This window comes from Muntiacus reevesi, chromosome 12, assembly GCF_963930625.1.
Source record: "Muntiacus reevesi chromosome 12, mMunRee1.1, whole genome shotgun sequence".
NCBI classification, from domain to species: Eukaryota; Metazoa; Chordata; class Mammalia; order Artiodactyla; family Cervidae; genus Muntiacus; species Muntiacus reevesi.
In genome coordinates, this window is record NC_089260.1 from 47,595,981 (window position 1) to 47,610,794 (window position 14,814).

At 39.8% G+C, this 14,814-nt stretch overlaps 1 protein-coding gene across 11 annotated transcripts in view; it reads right to left on the reverse strand.

The window, feature by feature from the left end:
- Nucleotides 1-358: 358 nt before the first annotated feature.
- Nucleotides 359-14,814, reverse strand: part of CSPP1 (centrosome and spindle pole associated protein 1) — a 116,847-nt gene continuing 102,391 nt past the window's right edge. For 10 of the 11 annotated variants that reach the window (XM_065903498.1, XM_065903495.1, XM_065903494.1 and 7 more), the window contains 6 exons: nt 12,379-12,510; nt 10,250-10,296; nt 8,252-8,315; nt 6,062-6,171; nt 4,524-4,662; nt 359-1,207 (listed from right to left, as the gene is read on the reverse strand). In XM_065903498.1, coding sequence (XP_065759570.1) covers nt 996-1,207; nt 4,524-4,662; nt 6,062-6,171; nt 8,252-8,315; nt 10,250-10,296; nt 12,379-12,510 — 704 coding nt within the window. In that variant the 3' untranslated portion in view covers nt 359-995. Of the gene's footprint in view, nt 1,208-4,523; nt 4,663-6,061; nt 6,172-8,251; nt 8,316-10,249; nt 10,297-12,378; nt 12,511-14,814 lie in introns of those variants that run through there. The other variant, XM_065903499.1, reaches the window with a different exon arrangement.

Consider the following 14,814-nt stretch of genomic DNA (forward strand, 5'->3'; position numbering starts at 1 on the left):
TAAATGATTTGGTTACAAAAATTAGCATGGCATTTACATGCAACTAAAATTCCAAATATCTGAGAAGTTTCCCACTTAAGGGTGTGCTTACCTGATCTTAGAAGCATACCATCAGTGCCTAGGTGTGTTCTCGGCTCTCATTACTAGAATCTAAACAAGAAATATTTCCAAGGATTTGAATAAGTCTTCCCTTTTTTAAAGGCATCTCTTAGGGAGCATTTAGAAGGGCTGACCCCTCACCACAGGGTCCTAAGCCATGCGGCAAGGTCCCCGTCCTCGACCCCGGGTCCTCCTGCCTGTCCTCGAAGTCTATGTAGAAACCTCAATTCCAGTTAAAGGAAGAAACTGACACTGGTAATAAAAATAATTTATTTTTATCAAGAAGTAGTTACATCATATAAAGAGCAAACTTACTGCCTTCATTGGCACAAAAATAGAGGCAGAAAGATGGGACATGTAAGTGCATGGCTCACAGGAATATAATCACTAACAACTCTATCACTGAGTCAGTAGTTATCAATGAGAAATAGCACATCTGATTGTGATTACAGAGCAACAGCTATAACCAGTATATTTACTAAGTGAAGAAATGATTTTGAATAGTGATAATAATAGCAGATGTACATATAGCAAAGAATATTCTTACAGTACTGTTAAGATACTTGTTTTATTCACCTTATCTTACAAGCAGAATTTAAAATAATGCACATATGGTAGTTGATTCCAAGAGTTCATTACCACCCCACTTTATGGCAAAGTTGTGCAAAAATAATTCTATACAATTCTACATTATATAAATTAATAGCCATGGCTTTTTATTTATGTACGTAATATAAATACATCATATACATCATCATGGAAAAAAATATACCTTATATACAGATGGAATATGAGTAACTGCCATGTACAGGCCAAAAATAGCACACATTATTCAGGTTCAGGTTCCACATTCCTTCCACCTTCAAAGGCACTACTGGGTCCAGTACAGACTGATCTTAACCGTGTGCAGTAGACAGGCCCTGCCAGGTGAAAGCGCCTGGTTTGCCAGGACCCTGCTGCTGCTCCTGCCTCAGCTGTTCCGCCATGAATCTCTTCAGTGTTTCCGAGGTGCCTGGGCGGAGCCAGGGCTCAGTGGCTACAGAGTTTGATCCGTCGTCACCCCGGTGCCTCATGATGTCATCAGGGTCAAACAGTGAACTCTCATCATCTAAAGGAAGCAAGAGAGACGACTCAGGTAACAGGAGCGGCAGGTAGATGATTGGAGCAGACCTCCTGTATTCTAACCCATTAAGCTCTGCATTTCTCCACAGCATTGTGTTCTAAACTGCCCTGTTTTGTCCACACCCCTCCTTATAGAGATAGGAAAGCAAACCCAGGAACAAGCCAGGATGAACTGAGCAAGGTGACTATGGTCCCAGCACCCACAGGGATTCAAGGGCAGCAGGTGACACCAGATGACTAGAACAGTGTCCACAGTCTTACTCTGTGTCCCCTGAAGGATGCCACACCAAACTTTTTTTCTGCTTTTAGCGAGGTTTTGGAAATACTCCTAACACTGCTTTAAGGAAATAAGGTAATTTTAGGGAAACATTAGACAGGGATGGAATTACTTCCATTCTTATACCTAATCTAAGAGGTTTTATTTATTCCATTAAGACGTAGCTCTCATTTTTCATTCTTTTAATTAGTTATATGCAGAGCTTCTCTATTTAACTTCTCATTAGATATAATAGGAAAATCTGTCTTCCCTACCCTGTGATGTCAATTTTTTTTTTTAAATTACATCTCCTGGTCTGTGAAGCATTAGTTCAGCAAAGGGACATGTGCAATCAATGCAATGAGCAATCAATCTACAACAAAATTTCAAACAAAAACTGTTTGAAAGGACAATGTTTTAAAAAAAAGTTCAGAAGTTGAAACTCTTCTGAAAAAGATACTTCAAATGGTTTATTTTCTCTCAATTTAAGTATATCCTTGTTCACTATTAATTCAACTTACTGGTTCTAAAAGAAATTGAGGAATAGGTAATTCTCAGTACAGATTAAAATGTCTTTTAGCCAGAAAGAAAGCATTCTTTCCCACTGTCCACATTTTTCTAGGTATGGTATGAAAAGTACTTATCAGTCTACCATGTTGTCTGGTATTTGGTAAGAAATTCCTACAGTCAGCACACATGATATCTTGATAGAGATGGTATGAGTACAGTTTTAAATTAATACAACATTAAAGGTTGTATCTAAAATATATCTTTCAAAAATCTTAAAAAAATAGCTATTAGAAAATTATTGTAATGTAGTCTAACAGAAAAAGGTGAATTGTTCAAATAGACCACTCTGCTATTTGCTAAAGCTAATAATAGGGCTTATTACTATATTATCATCGTATTATCCTCATGACTGATAGCAGTGCCATAAAGAAGGTGGCCAAGAGCTGGCCATGGTGGCTCATGAGTTGCTTTAGGAAGTGTCCTGTCTGCCTCTGCTCAGTGATCAAGCTTTTAACCCACTGTTCACCAAAGATGTGAGATACAGCAATGCCTTGCATGATGAAAAAACAAAAAAAACCTATATTTTGACATTTAAAAAGAAAATACTATTCTGAAGCTTTTTTGCTTTATCCACATACAGAAAGCCAAGTAAAAAGGTTAAAAAAAATTTCTTTATACTACTACAAATTTATAAAAGATGTGTTATATAAAGAACAAGGTTTTAAAGTTGACTTCTGATAATCTGTCACTTCAGTGCTGACATCCTGGAATGCAAAGTCAAGTGGGCCTTGGGAAGCATCACTATGAACAAAGCTAGTGGAGGTGATGGAATGCCAGTTGAGCTATTTCAGAGCCTAAAAGATGATGCTGTCAAAGTGCTGCACTCAATATGCCAGCAAATTTGGAAAACTCAGCAGTGGCCACAGGACTGGAAAAGGTCAGTGTTCATTCCAACCCAAAGAAGGTCAATGCCAAAGAATGTTCAAACTACTGCACAACTGCACTCATCTCACATGCTAGTTAAGTAATGCTCAAAATTCTCCAAGCCAGGCTTCAACAATACTTGAACCGTGAACTTCCAGATGTTCAAGCTGGATTTAGAAAAGGCAGAGGAACCAGAGATCAAATTGCCAACATCTGGATCACAGAAAAAGCAAGACAATTCCAGAAAAACATTTACTTCTGCTTTATTGACTATGCCAAAGCCTTTGACTGAAGATCACAACAAACCATGGAAAATTCTTGGAGAGATGGGAATACCAGACCACCTGTCCTGCCTCCTGAGAAATGTGTATGCAGGTCAAGAAGCAACAGTTAGAATTGCATATGGAACAACAGACCAGTTCCAAATTGGGAAAGGAGTACATCAAGGCTGTATATTGTCACCCTGCTTATTTGACTTATATTCAGAGTATATCATGTGAAATGTTAGGCTGGATGAAGCACAAGCTGGAATCAAAACTGCCTGAAGAAATGTCAATAACTTCAGATATACAGATGACACCACCCTCATGGCAGAAAGCAAAGGGGAACTCAAAAGCCACTTGATGAAAGTAATGGAGAGTGAAAAAGCTGGCTTAAAACACAACATTGAAAAAACGAAAATGATGGCATCCAGTACCATCATTTCATGGCAAATAGATGGGGTAACAATGGAAACAGTGACAGACTTTATTTTCTTGGGCTCCAAAATCACTGCAGATGGTTAACTGCAGCCATGAAATTTAAAGATGCTTGCTCCTTGGAAGAAAAGCTATGACCAACAGAGACAGCATATTAAAAAGCAGGGACATTACTTTGCCAACAAAGGTCCGTCTAATCAAAGCTATGGTTTTCCCAGTAGTCATGTATGGATGTGAGAGTTGAACTCTAAAAGAAAGCTGAGTGCAAAGAATTGATGCTTTTGAATTGTGGTGTTGGAAGACTCAAGAGTCCCTTGGACTGCAAGGAGATCCAACCAGTCCATCCTAAAGGAAATCAGTCCTGAATATTCATTGGAAGGACTGATGCTGAAGCTGAAGCTCCTGTACTTTGGCCACCTGATGCAAAGAACCAACTCCTTGGAAAAGACCCTGATGCTGGGAAAGATTGAAGGCAGGAGGAAAAGGGGACGAGAGGATGAGATGGTTGGATGGCATCACTGACTCGATGGACATGATTCTGAGCAAGCTCCAGGAGTTGGTGACAGACAGGGAAGCCTTGCACGCTGCAGTCCATGGGGTCGCAGAGTCGGACATGACTGAGCAACTGAAAAACTTCTTCAGTAGGGAAGCAAGACACCGGTACAAATCAACATTTTCCCTGCTGAAAGCAAAGTCTGGATATGTTTAACACAAAAAAACCTTATCTATTTAGAATCCACTTGAAAAGGGGTACTCTCTCCAGTAGGAAGAATCTGCTGCAAAGTTAATCCTTAGGCTGTGCAACTCAAAGGATTTAGAACTCACTTCCTCTCTCAGCCATCAGTGAAAACTTCCATGAAGCAGGTTTGAGTTTTCACCGAATCTGCTGTTGGCTATTATACTTGACCTTTTACCTGCAGTAATAGGTTTATTCTGAAGTTCATTCAGTCTTCTCATTCGTTCTTCATTTCTCATTCTAAGTTGATCAATATTTATACTGGATACAGATTTTAAAGAGACACCATCTGGTGGCACATCAGGGTGACTGTTATCCTGTAATTAAGAAAACAGAACTTCAGAAATGATCATTAACATCAAATATGTTCACAATAAACCAGTGAATCAAAACATGTTCTTAACCTTGATAACTGTATAGTGATGAATAAAATTAAATCTGTAGCATTTACATTCTAACTTGTGTTTATCCTTGCAGGCTCAGATGAAGGTAAGGCATTTAGTGATAACATATAAATGCTATCAGAGTGGATAAAGGTGGGGAATTACAAAACACAAAAGGAAAAACTGAAACATCAGGGGCTAAGAATCAGTCCAGCTATACTAACCAAGACAGCCTGGTCCTGGCCTAAGGGTAGACATGGATGAGTGGAATAGAAATAGAGAGTCCAAAAATAAGCCCTTATACTTAGGGGCAGAAAAACCAATAAAATTCACTAGGATTTTTCTCAACAAACGGTACCAGAATAACAATATCTACATGTAAATAACGAATTTGGACCCTTATGCCTCATACCATTTGCAAAAATTAGCTCAAAGTGCATTCACTGACCTAAATTTAAGAGCTAAAACTCTTAGCAGAAAACACAGAAATAACTTTCACGATCATGGGTTAGGCAATGGTTCCTTAGATACGACAGCAAAAGCACAAGCAAAAACAGGATTGATAAGCTATACCTCTGTCAAGATCAAAAGCTTCTGTACTTCAGTGGACACCATCAAGAAAATATTTGTTAAGTCTAATATAGGACTTGTATCCAGAATCTATAAAGAGCTTAGAACTCAACAATGAAAAGATGACCCGATTAGAAAACGAGCAAAGGATTTGAATAGACCTATCTCCAGAGAAGATCTCCAAACAGCTAAGAAGCACAAGAAAGGATGCTCAGTATCATTTTGTCAGAAAAATACAAAATCAAATCCACAATGAAATAATACTTTACACTCGCTAACAAATGTTGGCCAGGGTGTAGAGAAACTGGAACCTTCAGACTGTTCACAGGGTGGGAACGTAAAATGGAGCAGCCACTTTGGAAAACAGTCTGGTACTTCCTCAAGATGTTATAGGATCAGAAAACATCTGTATGCTAACGTTAAAAGCTACTATATTGATAACAGAGAAAAAGTGGGAACAACCCAAATGTCTATCCATTGTTGAATAAACAATTGAAAAAAAAAATGTGGAATATCCTTATCATGAAATATTACTTGGCAATAAAAAGGAATCAATTATATGTTATGACTCAGAGGACCTTTGTGTCCCAGTAACCTGCCCATGGTCGTCCAGCATTTGGTGGCAGAGCCTCAGTTCCGACCCATGTCCAGCTTAATCAAGAGCATGTTCTCTTTCTTTACTGGACCACACCAGTTTAGGCATGAGTCAGCCCAGACCTCTCCTTCCTAAACTTGGAAAAACAAGAGAACATTTCATACATACGAAGTCCAATCCTTTCAGTTTGTTCCTCCTGCGCTCTCTGGCAGAGGGCAGCGGAGACAGCGGCAGGAAGCCCCCATCCTCAATGGCAGGGTACGTCTCGCCATGCGCACCTAGAGATCATGGGGGGAAGCAGTGAACATCCACCTTTCACGTATCCATTTAGAGCTAATCCAAGGCTGTCTTTTAATAGTTATATTAAAATATTACTTACATATGATAAAATCTGCCCACAATAAACATACAGTGATTTTTAGAGAACTGCATGATCACTATACTCTAGTTTTAGAAATTTTGATCACCTCAAAAAAGCTCATTTGTGCTGACAAAATCACTCCACCACTTCCACCTGCCAAGCCCATGTGAACACTGATCTGCTGTCAGTCTCCAGATGTGTACTCTTCCTAAGATTCCATATGGAATTCTACAATGTAATATTTTGTGGGGCTTATTTATTTTTTGCAGAACAAAAAATAGTAAGCTAAAGACATGATGATACTTCGTCCCTAAATGCTTTAGCAGACACCATCTAAGAACAAGGGCCACAGATTGTACAGCCACAATCTCAGTACCATGTTCAGGAAATGTAACATTGATACAATACTATCATTTAATATATAATTGATACTCAAATTTCTGAAATTATAGTTTTTTTTTAAAGTAGCAATAACTATATTCTATTGAATGAGAAGTGGGCTTTTCTAAAACTCCAAAAATAAAGTTTTCTGACTTCTTTATTATACACCAATAACTCACTTGCTCTTTTTTTAAACGCTTTGTTTACAAGTTTTTAAGGTCAGTAAAACTGAGTGGAAGGCACAGAGAATTCCTATTAAACCCCCTGCCACCACATATTCAAAGCTTACCCATCTATCAACAGCCCCCACAAAATGGTACATTTGTTAAAATCAATGAACCTACAATGACACATCATTTTCGCTGTAAGTCCATAATTAGGGTTCATTCCTGGGGTTGTACACCCTATGGCTGTTAACATATCTACCATTCCAGTATCATACAGGATAGCTCCACCGCCCTAAAATCCTCTGTGTCTCACCTATTCATTCCTCCCCCTGCTGTAACCTTGTGGCAACCACTGATTTTTTTTTAACTGCCTCCATAGTTTTACCTTTTCCAGAAAGTCATAGTTAAAACCATACAACATGTAGATTATTCAGATTGACTCCTTTCCCTTACAAACATTCAAGGTTCCTCCATTTCTTTTCCTGGGTTTGTAGGTCAATGCTTTTTAGCACCGAATAATACTGCATTGTCCAGATCTATCACTGTATATCCATTCATCTACTTAGAGACAACTTGGTTGCTTCCAGATCTTAGCAATTATGGATAAAACTGCTAAAAACATCTGTGTGCAGGTTTCTGTGTGAACATAAGTCTCAACTCCTTTGTGTGAATGCTGGATCATATGGTAAGGGTATGTTTACTTTTGTAAGAAACCACCAAACCGTCTTCCAAAGTGATGGTACTGATTTCCATTCCCACCAGCAATGAGTTAGCGTACCTCTGGCTCCATATTCTGCCAGCGTTTGGCAGAATGTGTCTGTGTTCCAAATCTGGGTCATTCCATAGGTATGTGGTGGTGTCTCGTGTTGATCTGAGTTTCCCTGATGACACGTGACCTGTGTTTCCCTAATGACAAGGATGTACATGGGGCACCTTTTCATATGCTTACTTGCCATCCTCTGTGGTGAAGTGTCTGGATCTTTTGCCCATCTTTGAACAGGGCTGTTCTCTTAACTGTTTTAAGAGTTCCTGGTGTACTTGGGATAGGAGTTCTTTATTAGACATGCTTTCTAAAATATTTTCTCCCTGTCTCTGGGTTTGTCTTATTTTCTTGCCATTTGCAGGGCACTGAAGTTTAATTTTAAAGAGGTCCAAACAAAGAGTGGGCTTCCCTCATAGCTCAGTCGTAAAGAGTCTGCCTGCAGTGCAGGAGACCTATGTTTGATTCCTGGGTCAGGAACATCCCTCCAGTATTCTTGCCTGGAGAATCCCATGGACAGAGGAGCCCGGTGGACTACAGTTCATGGGGTCCAAAAAGTCGAACATGATTGAGTAATTAAGCACAGCACAAAGAGTAAAGTACTGATTTTTTAGGTGTGGAGAAAAACACCTGAATATAAATAATGCTAAATATTTAAACAAATAGATTGCTAAAATAAACATACTCACCAATAAAAGCACTATCAGATTCTAATAATGAGTTTGTCAAGAAATCATCAGTGTCATCTCTGGGCTAAAAGGAACATCATATATTAATGACTATTTTTATTAGTCCTGTGTAAAAAAACAACATATCTGTACAAAGAGGCACAAGTCTCCACATTCCCCAAAACTAGCAAAAGTGCATGGAGAGAAGTAGGACTGGCTGGTTCCCTCTTCCACCACATTCCAATGCCTAGAAACCACAGGAAAAGACCTTTTATTATTAACAGTTACATTACCACTGATAAATATATAATAGAGTGTGAAGCAATGAACCAAATTAAACATTTAAAGTCTTTAAATCATTGTCAAGATTTATTTATTCTTTCAATAAATCTGTTGAGTGCACTTAGTATTTCCTGCGTGTGAGATACTGGAGATAGAGAAGGAGTTTCTGCTATGGAGTGGGTCACGCTCCCGAGGGGAGAGGCGTGCCCTCGGATAACGACAGCCCCGTGGGGCGGCACGTGTCCCAAAGACACAGCACGATAGACCGGGATGTAAGAGTAGGCAAGTAATGCTAGTGTCGGGCTTGCAATGTGCTGTCATATACAGAGGAACCTACAGCGTGTTTAGAAAAGATGTCCATGCATTTCCGGTAATGTGGGACAGGGTTCAGCCTGCGTCCAGACGTGGACTTTACTGCTCACTGGCTGTGTGATCGTGGCCTGAGACTCCTCTTAAGTAAAACGGGGGTAGGCAGACCTTGTGAACTTCAGAGCAAATACACACCAAGTACCTCGCAGGTAGTATGGGTATGGACTTGCTGCTGTGAGACTGTTACCACCACCATCAGTGCAAAGCCAGCACCAACTGGTAACACTGAGCAAGTAGCAGCCTAGCTGAGCCTTATTTTTAAAATCTGAAAATGGAGATAATATTACCTGTATTATTAGTGTGGGGAAGATTAAATTTATTTCCAACCTCAATCTTTCCCCAAACTTTTTCTCTTAGCCATCTATTCACCACCTCCCAACTGTCTGTCTAGTGAGCATCTTAGACCTACCAACTAAATATTTTATAATTTCTCCTTGTTTCTTGGCTTCCCTTGTGGCTCAGCTGGTAAAGAATCTGCCTGCAATGCAGAACTGGGTTCAATCCCTGGCTTGGGAATATCCCCTGGAGAAAGAAAAAGCTACTCACTCCAGTATTCTGACCTGGAGAATTCCATGGACTGTACAGTCCACGGGGTCACAAAGAGTCGGACACAACTGAGTGAAAGTAATCCCTTGGAAGGCAAAGATTTTTGTTCACTCCTGTGCCGCCAGGCACGTACAGTATTATCTGGTCCATACTAAGTGTTCCACAAGTATTTGCTGAACAAAAATGGCTCATCCCCCCTTCAGTCTTTGCACAGATATCTCTTTCTCAGGATAAGTTGCGCCCTTTACAGGTCTCACCACTGTATGTATTACAGCCTCTTACTCCCACCACTACTGCCTGCACTAAAACTGATCACATTCATTATGGAACAGGCTGCACAAGGGTTTTTAATGTTTTATCTCATTTAATCCTCACAATAGCCTTTGAGCCATTTTTTTAATCCAGTTAATAATAAACATCTATGGAGAAATCACTACATGCTAGGCCTATTCTTATGTGTTTGCAGATATTAATTGATTTTAATCTTATAGCCACCCTCAGAGATAAGTACTATCATCCCATTTTACAGACTAGGAAACTGAGGCAAAGAAAGATTAAATAAAAGATTAAGTACCTTGCCTAAAGTCACACAGCTAAAAACATACTAACCTGAACAGCCTAGCTCTATAGTCCTATTCTTGGTCATTACAGTAAGCTTTCTCTACATTAGACTTTACCTACCCATAACACTGATGGGACAAGATTTAAATTCTTTCTTAACTCAGTATTTCTGAAGAATTCAAAATTGGAATACTCCCTTATCATGTTCCTAAAATCTTCTACCACTCAAAAACTAGCTTGAAAAATTATAACTTTTCTTACCATTCTGTGGTCTCGTACTTTAGTGCTTGGGACAGCATCCAAGTCAACTGTAGTCAGTGAGGGGTAAAAACGAGATAAAAGGTTAGAAAATACTTTACAAATAAATTTTAGAGCATCTTTTGTAGTTAATCCCTTACTGGAAATTACTTTTCAATGATCATATTTCAGAATATTTTAAAGATACTTCTTGTTTATCAATAAATATAACCCAGCACCCAATTCATTCCAGTTGCATAAAATTCTTCCATTCACATTTAATACATAAAAAATCACTGTGAATTTAAAACTGACGCCTATAGAAACATAACCATCTCCTCTCATATTTCTGCAATCTGTGTAGAAAATTGTTGAGAAGAGCTAAACAACTCCCTTATGTGGCACTGAAGGAAATGAATTCAACTCCAGGCCCCTGGTTTCAGGGGTGAAGATTTTTGGATCAGCTATCCCAAAGGCCTCTCTGATTTGACCAGGGTTTGATGTGTTCCTCTGAATAGCATATTTTATCCTTTTAGCTACTGCCTTTGGGAATAAATAGACTACTGATGGTAGCCTGTATTCCTTCTTAAAATATTTTATAGCCATGTTTTTGATTGTTGTGAGTTACATCATATTCTTATGAATTAAGTCATCACAGTGTTTGGTAGAAACTGGGGTGGTTGCCACAGTGGGTATACACCCTCAGTGCCAAAATGGAGCTGTATCCACATAGGCTGAAATTAGCCCATAAGTAGTCCCCAAGTTGCCAAGATCACACCAGATCAGATCATCAGCTAGGTCACCTAAGGGAAAGTTCCACCAAAGTGGGTGTAACGACTGAAGACTGTACTTGCTTCTCTCCTCTCTCCTAATAATATGCCTACTATTTATCATGGACTCTGGGTTACTCTGCTGTCAGAGGGTGATCAATAAGACCACTGTTAAAAGTTCTGTAAAGACGGAGGGAGGACGTCCCCTATCCCCTTCACTGAAGTCTTGCCCTGTGTCTGGGCCTGACGTGGTACACAACTTACTCCTGTGATCCTCTCATGTGATCAAAACAGGCTCCTCAGATTCTCCTGGTCAGACAAGCCTGCTAAGTAGGGTTTTGAATTTTCCTAAAAATAACTGGTAGGACCGTCTCCTTCTATTCTTGTTACTTAACTGCTGTATTTTTATGACTCATTTTCCATGGCTGCACTCAATGGCCTGAAGGCCGGCAAAGCTGGTGAGATATTGAGAGGGTCATGCAGGACCCATCCATGTTCTCTGAGGCCACTAGCACCACTCCACCCCTGGGTGCCCACCCCACCTCCAGTTACACACTCCCAAGGGACCCTAGATTTCTCCTTTGCAACATTCATCACACTTACTTAGCATCTAACTTCTCCAGTAGAATATAAATTCCTTGGGAGCAGCAGCATATTTCATTCATCCCCATACTCCCTGGATATGGGGCAGTACCCACGCTCATAGCAGGCACTCAGTAAGTTATCTGCTGATTAGCTAATTACACAGAGATATACTTATAGCCCAGTATGGGGCTTACTTATAAAGATTTTATGCTCTATCAAAACCCACAGACACACATGGTAGAAATGTCCCCCAGAAGATGAGGGTGGGATGTTTCAAAAGAACAGCATGTATATTATCTATGGTGAAACAGATCACTAGCCCAGGTGAGATGCATGAGACGAGTGCTCAGGCCTGGTGCACTGGGAGGACCCAGAGGAGTCGGGTGGAGAGGGAGGTGGGGGGGGGGGGGGGGATTGGGATGGGGAACACGTGTAAAAAAATAATAATAAAAAAAAAAGAAAAAAAAAGGAAAGAAATGTCCCCCAGGACACTGGTGTGTATGCCAGGCATTCTTTCCCCTAGTGCAGATGTCTCCTGGCCTCGTCAAGGCACTCAACTCTTCTGGCTACAGTGAATGGATGGACTCCGCTCATGCATGGACAGCCAATCACGGCCCTCTCTGGGACTTACTCTTTTCTGGGACTACAGACCAAAGGGGCATGTGAGCGTGGGGCTGCCATTGGAGGCTGCCTGCATTGGAGATGGCAGAAATATTACAGATGGAGAAAGAAAGCCGACAGAAAAACAACCCACTGAAACGATCTGAAATAGCAATGATTATTTTTTGCCTTTAGCACCTTCCTGCATTTTTAGTTTATTCAGTCTCTTCTGCTGCTCTCTTAGCAAGGCTTGCTGTTCTATCTCCAAGGTGTCATTATCTCTTGGATCATCCGGGTACATAGATTTCGGATCAGCTCGTGTTTCTGAATCTGGTACAAAAATAAGTTATGTAATCAAGTTAAATCTTGTTTCCAAATGAGATTTTATAAAACTTCACTATAGATAACATATGAAATAACCTAAATTCAAAATCAAGGAACAATATAAATAATGAGAGATCAGCAAAGTCAAAGCACATCATCATACAACTAATAAACATGAAATTAATATTCTTTAAATAAATACATTTTCACAAACTCAACATTATAAGGGAGCCCCAGAACAAGCAGTACCTTACTGCCACATACTCCATCCCAACTCCCCACTTCCCCAAGAAGCTACCCAGAGCCTGCAACCATGTGCAGGAGCATCTAAGCCGTCAGTCAGATGGCTGTGACTCTGGCAGCCACCAGACAATGAATCAGAGCTGAGCCCTCAAATATACTGGAAAAACGGAAACATAATGTTATTGGCCAATTAATATTTGTAAATATCATGCCAAAAAACAAAAACAAGGTAAAAATATAGGCCAGCTGGAGCTTTAAGAGGGACATCATATCTGGAGGAAATGACAGTCTAAGAATTCACCTATGGCACAAGTTCAAGAATATCAACTGATCAGAATGAAAATGTTAAACCTTAATTTCTAAATCTTGAGAATAAAGATATAGTTCACACATTTAAAAATCTTTTGACCCATAGTAGAATCAAGCAAAATCCTGTGCCCCACCCCCTACCCCCTTGTTTATAGAAAGGTTGAAATCTCCCAGGCCTCCGTGAGTTACCAAAAAGCAAGCTTATTAGGACAACAGAGTTCCAGATTTGTGTCTGCTGCAATTCCTGACTTGTTCTACAGATACTCTGAACTCTCACCAGAGGGAAAGTGCATGATGACCAGACTGCAGTCACAACATAAACTGCTCCATCTTGAGCAGTACTGAATTTATGGCTAGGACAGTTCCAAGAACTGGCCTCAAGAGAATGGGATTAACACTTTTGCTCATACTAACTGATATCTTTGTGGGCATCAAATAGTTGTAGCTTGTTCTGCCCATATATGTAAATGGGCAACTATGACTGCCAGCAGAGAGATGCTACAGAGCATGTCAACATCTCTAATACAGCATCTTGTGTCAGCATGAAGTTACAAAAAAGGGACCTTCACACGTGATTCCACAGAAATGGAAAGACGTTCTGACAAGTGGGGGTTTGTAAGCAGCTTTTGGCAGGAAAGAATTCTCTGCAGGCGGTCCCTTTGTCTTGTCACTAACCTTAAACCAGGCACTCCAAGCTCTACTTACCTGAAGCCCTAGCACACCTTTCAAATCTTTTGATCACGCAATACCTTGCCTAATTTGTTGACTCTTTCCATATATCAAGTAGAAGTGAAGAACAGGTGATTAACAGATGACCATATCTCTTTCCTAGCTTCCCCTTCAGTAATCTCGTAAACAAACCATGTGAATCAGACAGCATCTAAAGAAAGATCAGGAGGAGTCCACAAGCCTGCACGCAATGGGGGAGGCCGAAGACTCTGACCCCCATCTCACTGATTAACTGAGATTACTTCCCTTCTTCCATTTAAGAAGTTTCATGGTCCAGCAGAATCTTTGGAGATGGTTTTGAGGGGGACACTGAGTCTACCATCTCCCTAGACTGTCAGCATTCTGATTGACAACAACTTTCCTTCCTACCAACTTTTACAAGTATTGACTTTTTAAAGCAACAAGCAGCCAGCCAGAACTTATTCCATAACAACAGTGGAAAATGGGAACATGCTGAATATCTTAGAGTTAGAAAATGATTAAGAGCAAAGTTAACAGAAGAGGCTCTGGACACATGGACGTGGCTTCACCTGACTTGCCCACTTCCAGACTGTTTCCTCCGTAAAAACAAGAGACATTAACAACAAGTCATATGATGAATGAGAACTAGTTGTGGTAACAGGGAAATGAATGCCTCAATTTTATGGTTTAAGCCTTTTTGTTTTCAAGATCTCCTTACCTTCTTAAAAAGTTAAGAACCCCCAAAGAGGTTTTATTCACCACTGTCCCACACATCACATTAGAAATTAAAACTAAGAAACTTTTAAAACATGAAAATACAAAAACACATTCTATTAGCTTCAGAGCAATGAAGTTATCACATGCCATAAAACTTCTCAAAAACCTGTACACACAGGAAAAAATAAAAATTAAAAGGATAAATAATGACTTAGTTTATAATAAACATAATTTTGACTTCAAAAAGTCTCCTGACCAAATTCTAAGACCTACCGGATTAATATAATACCTGGCATATAATAAGCAATCAATAAATGATAGCATAAAAACATAACTATGGTATATGTAATT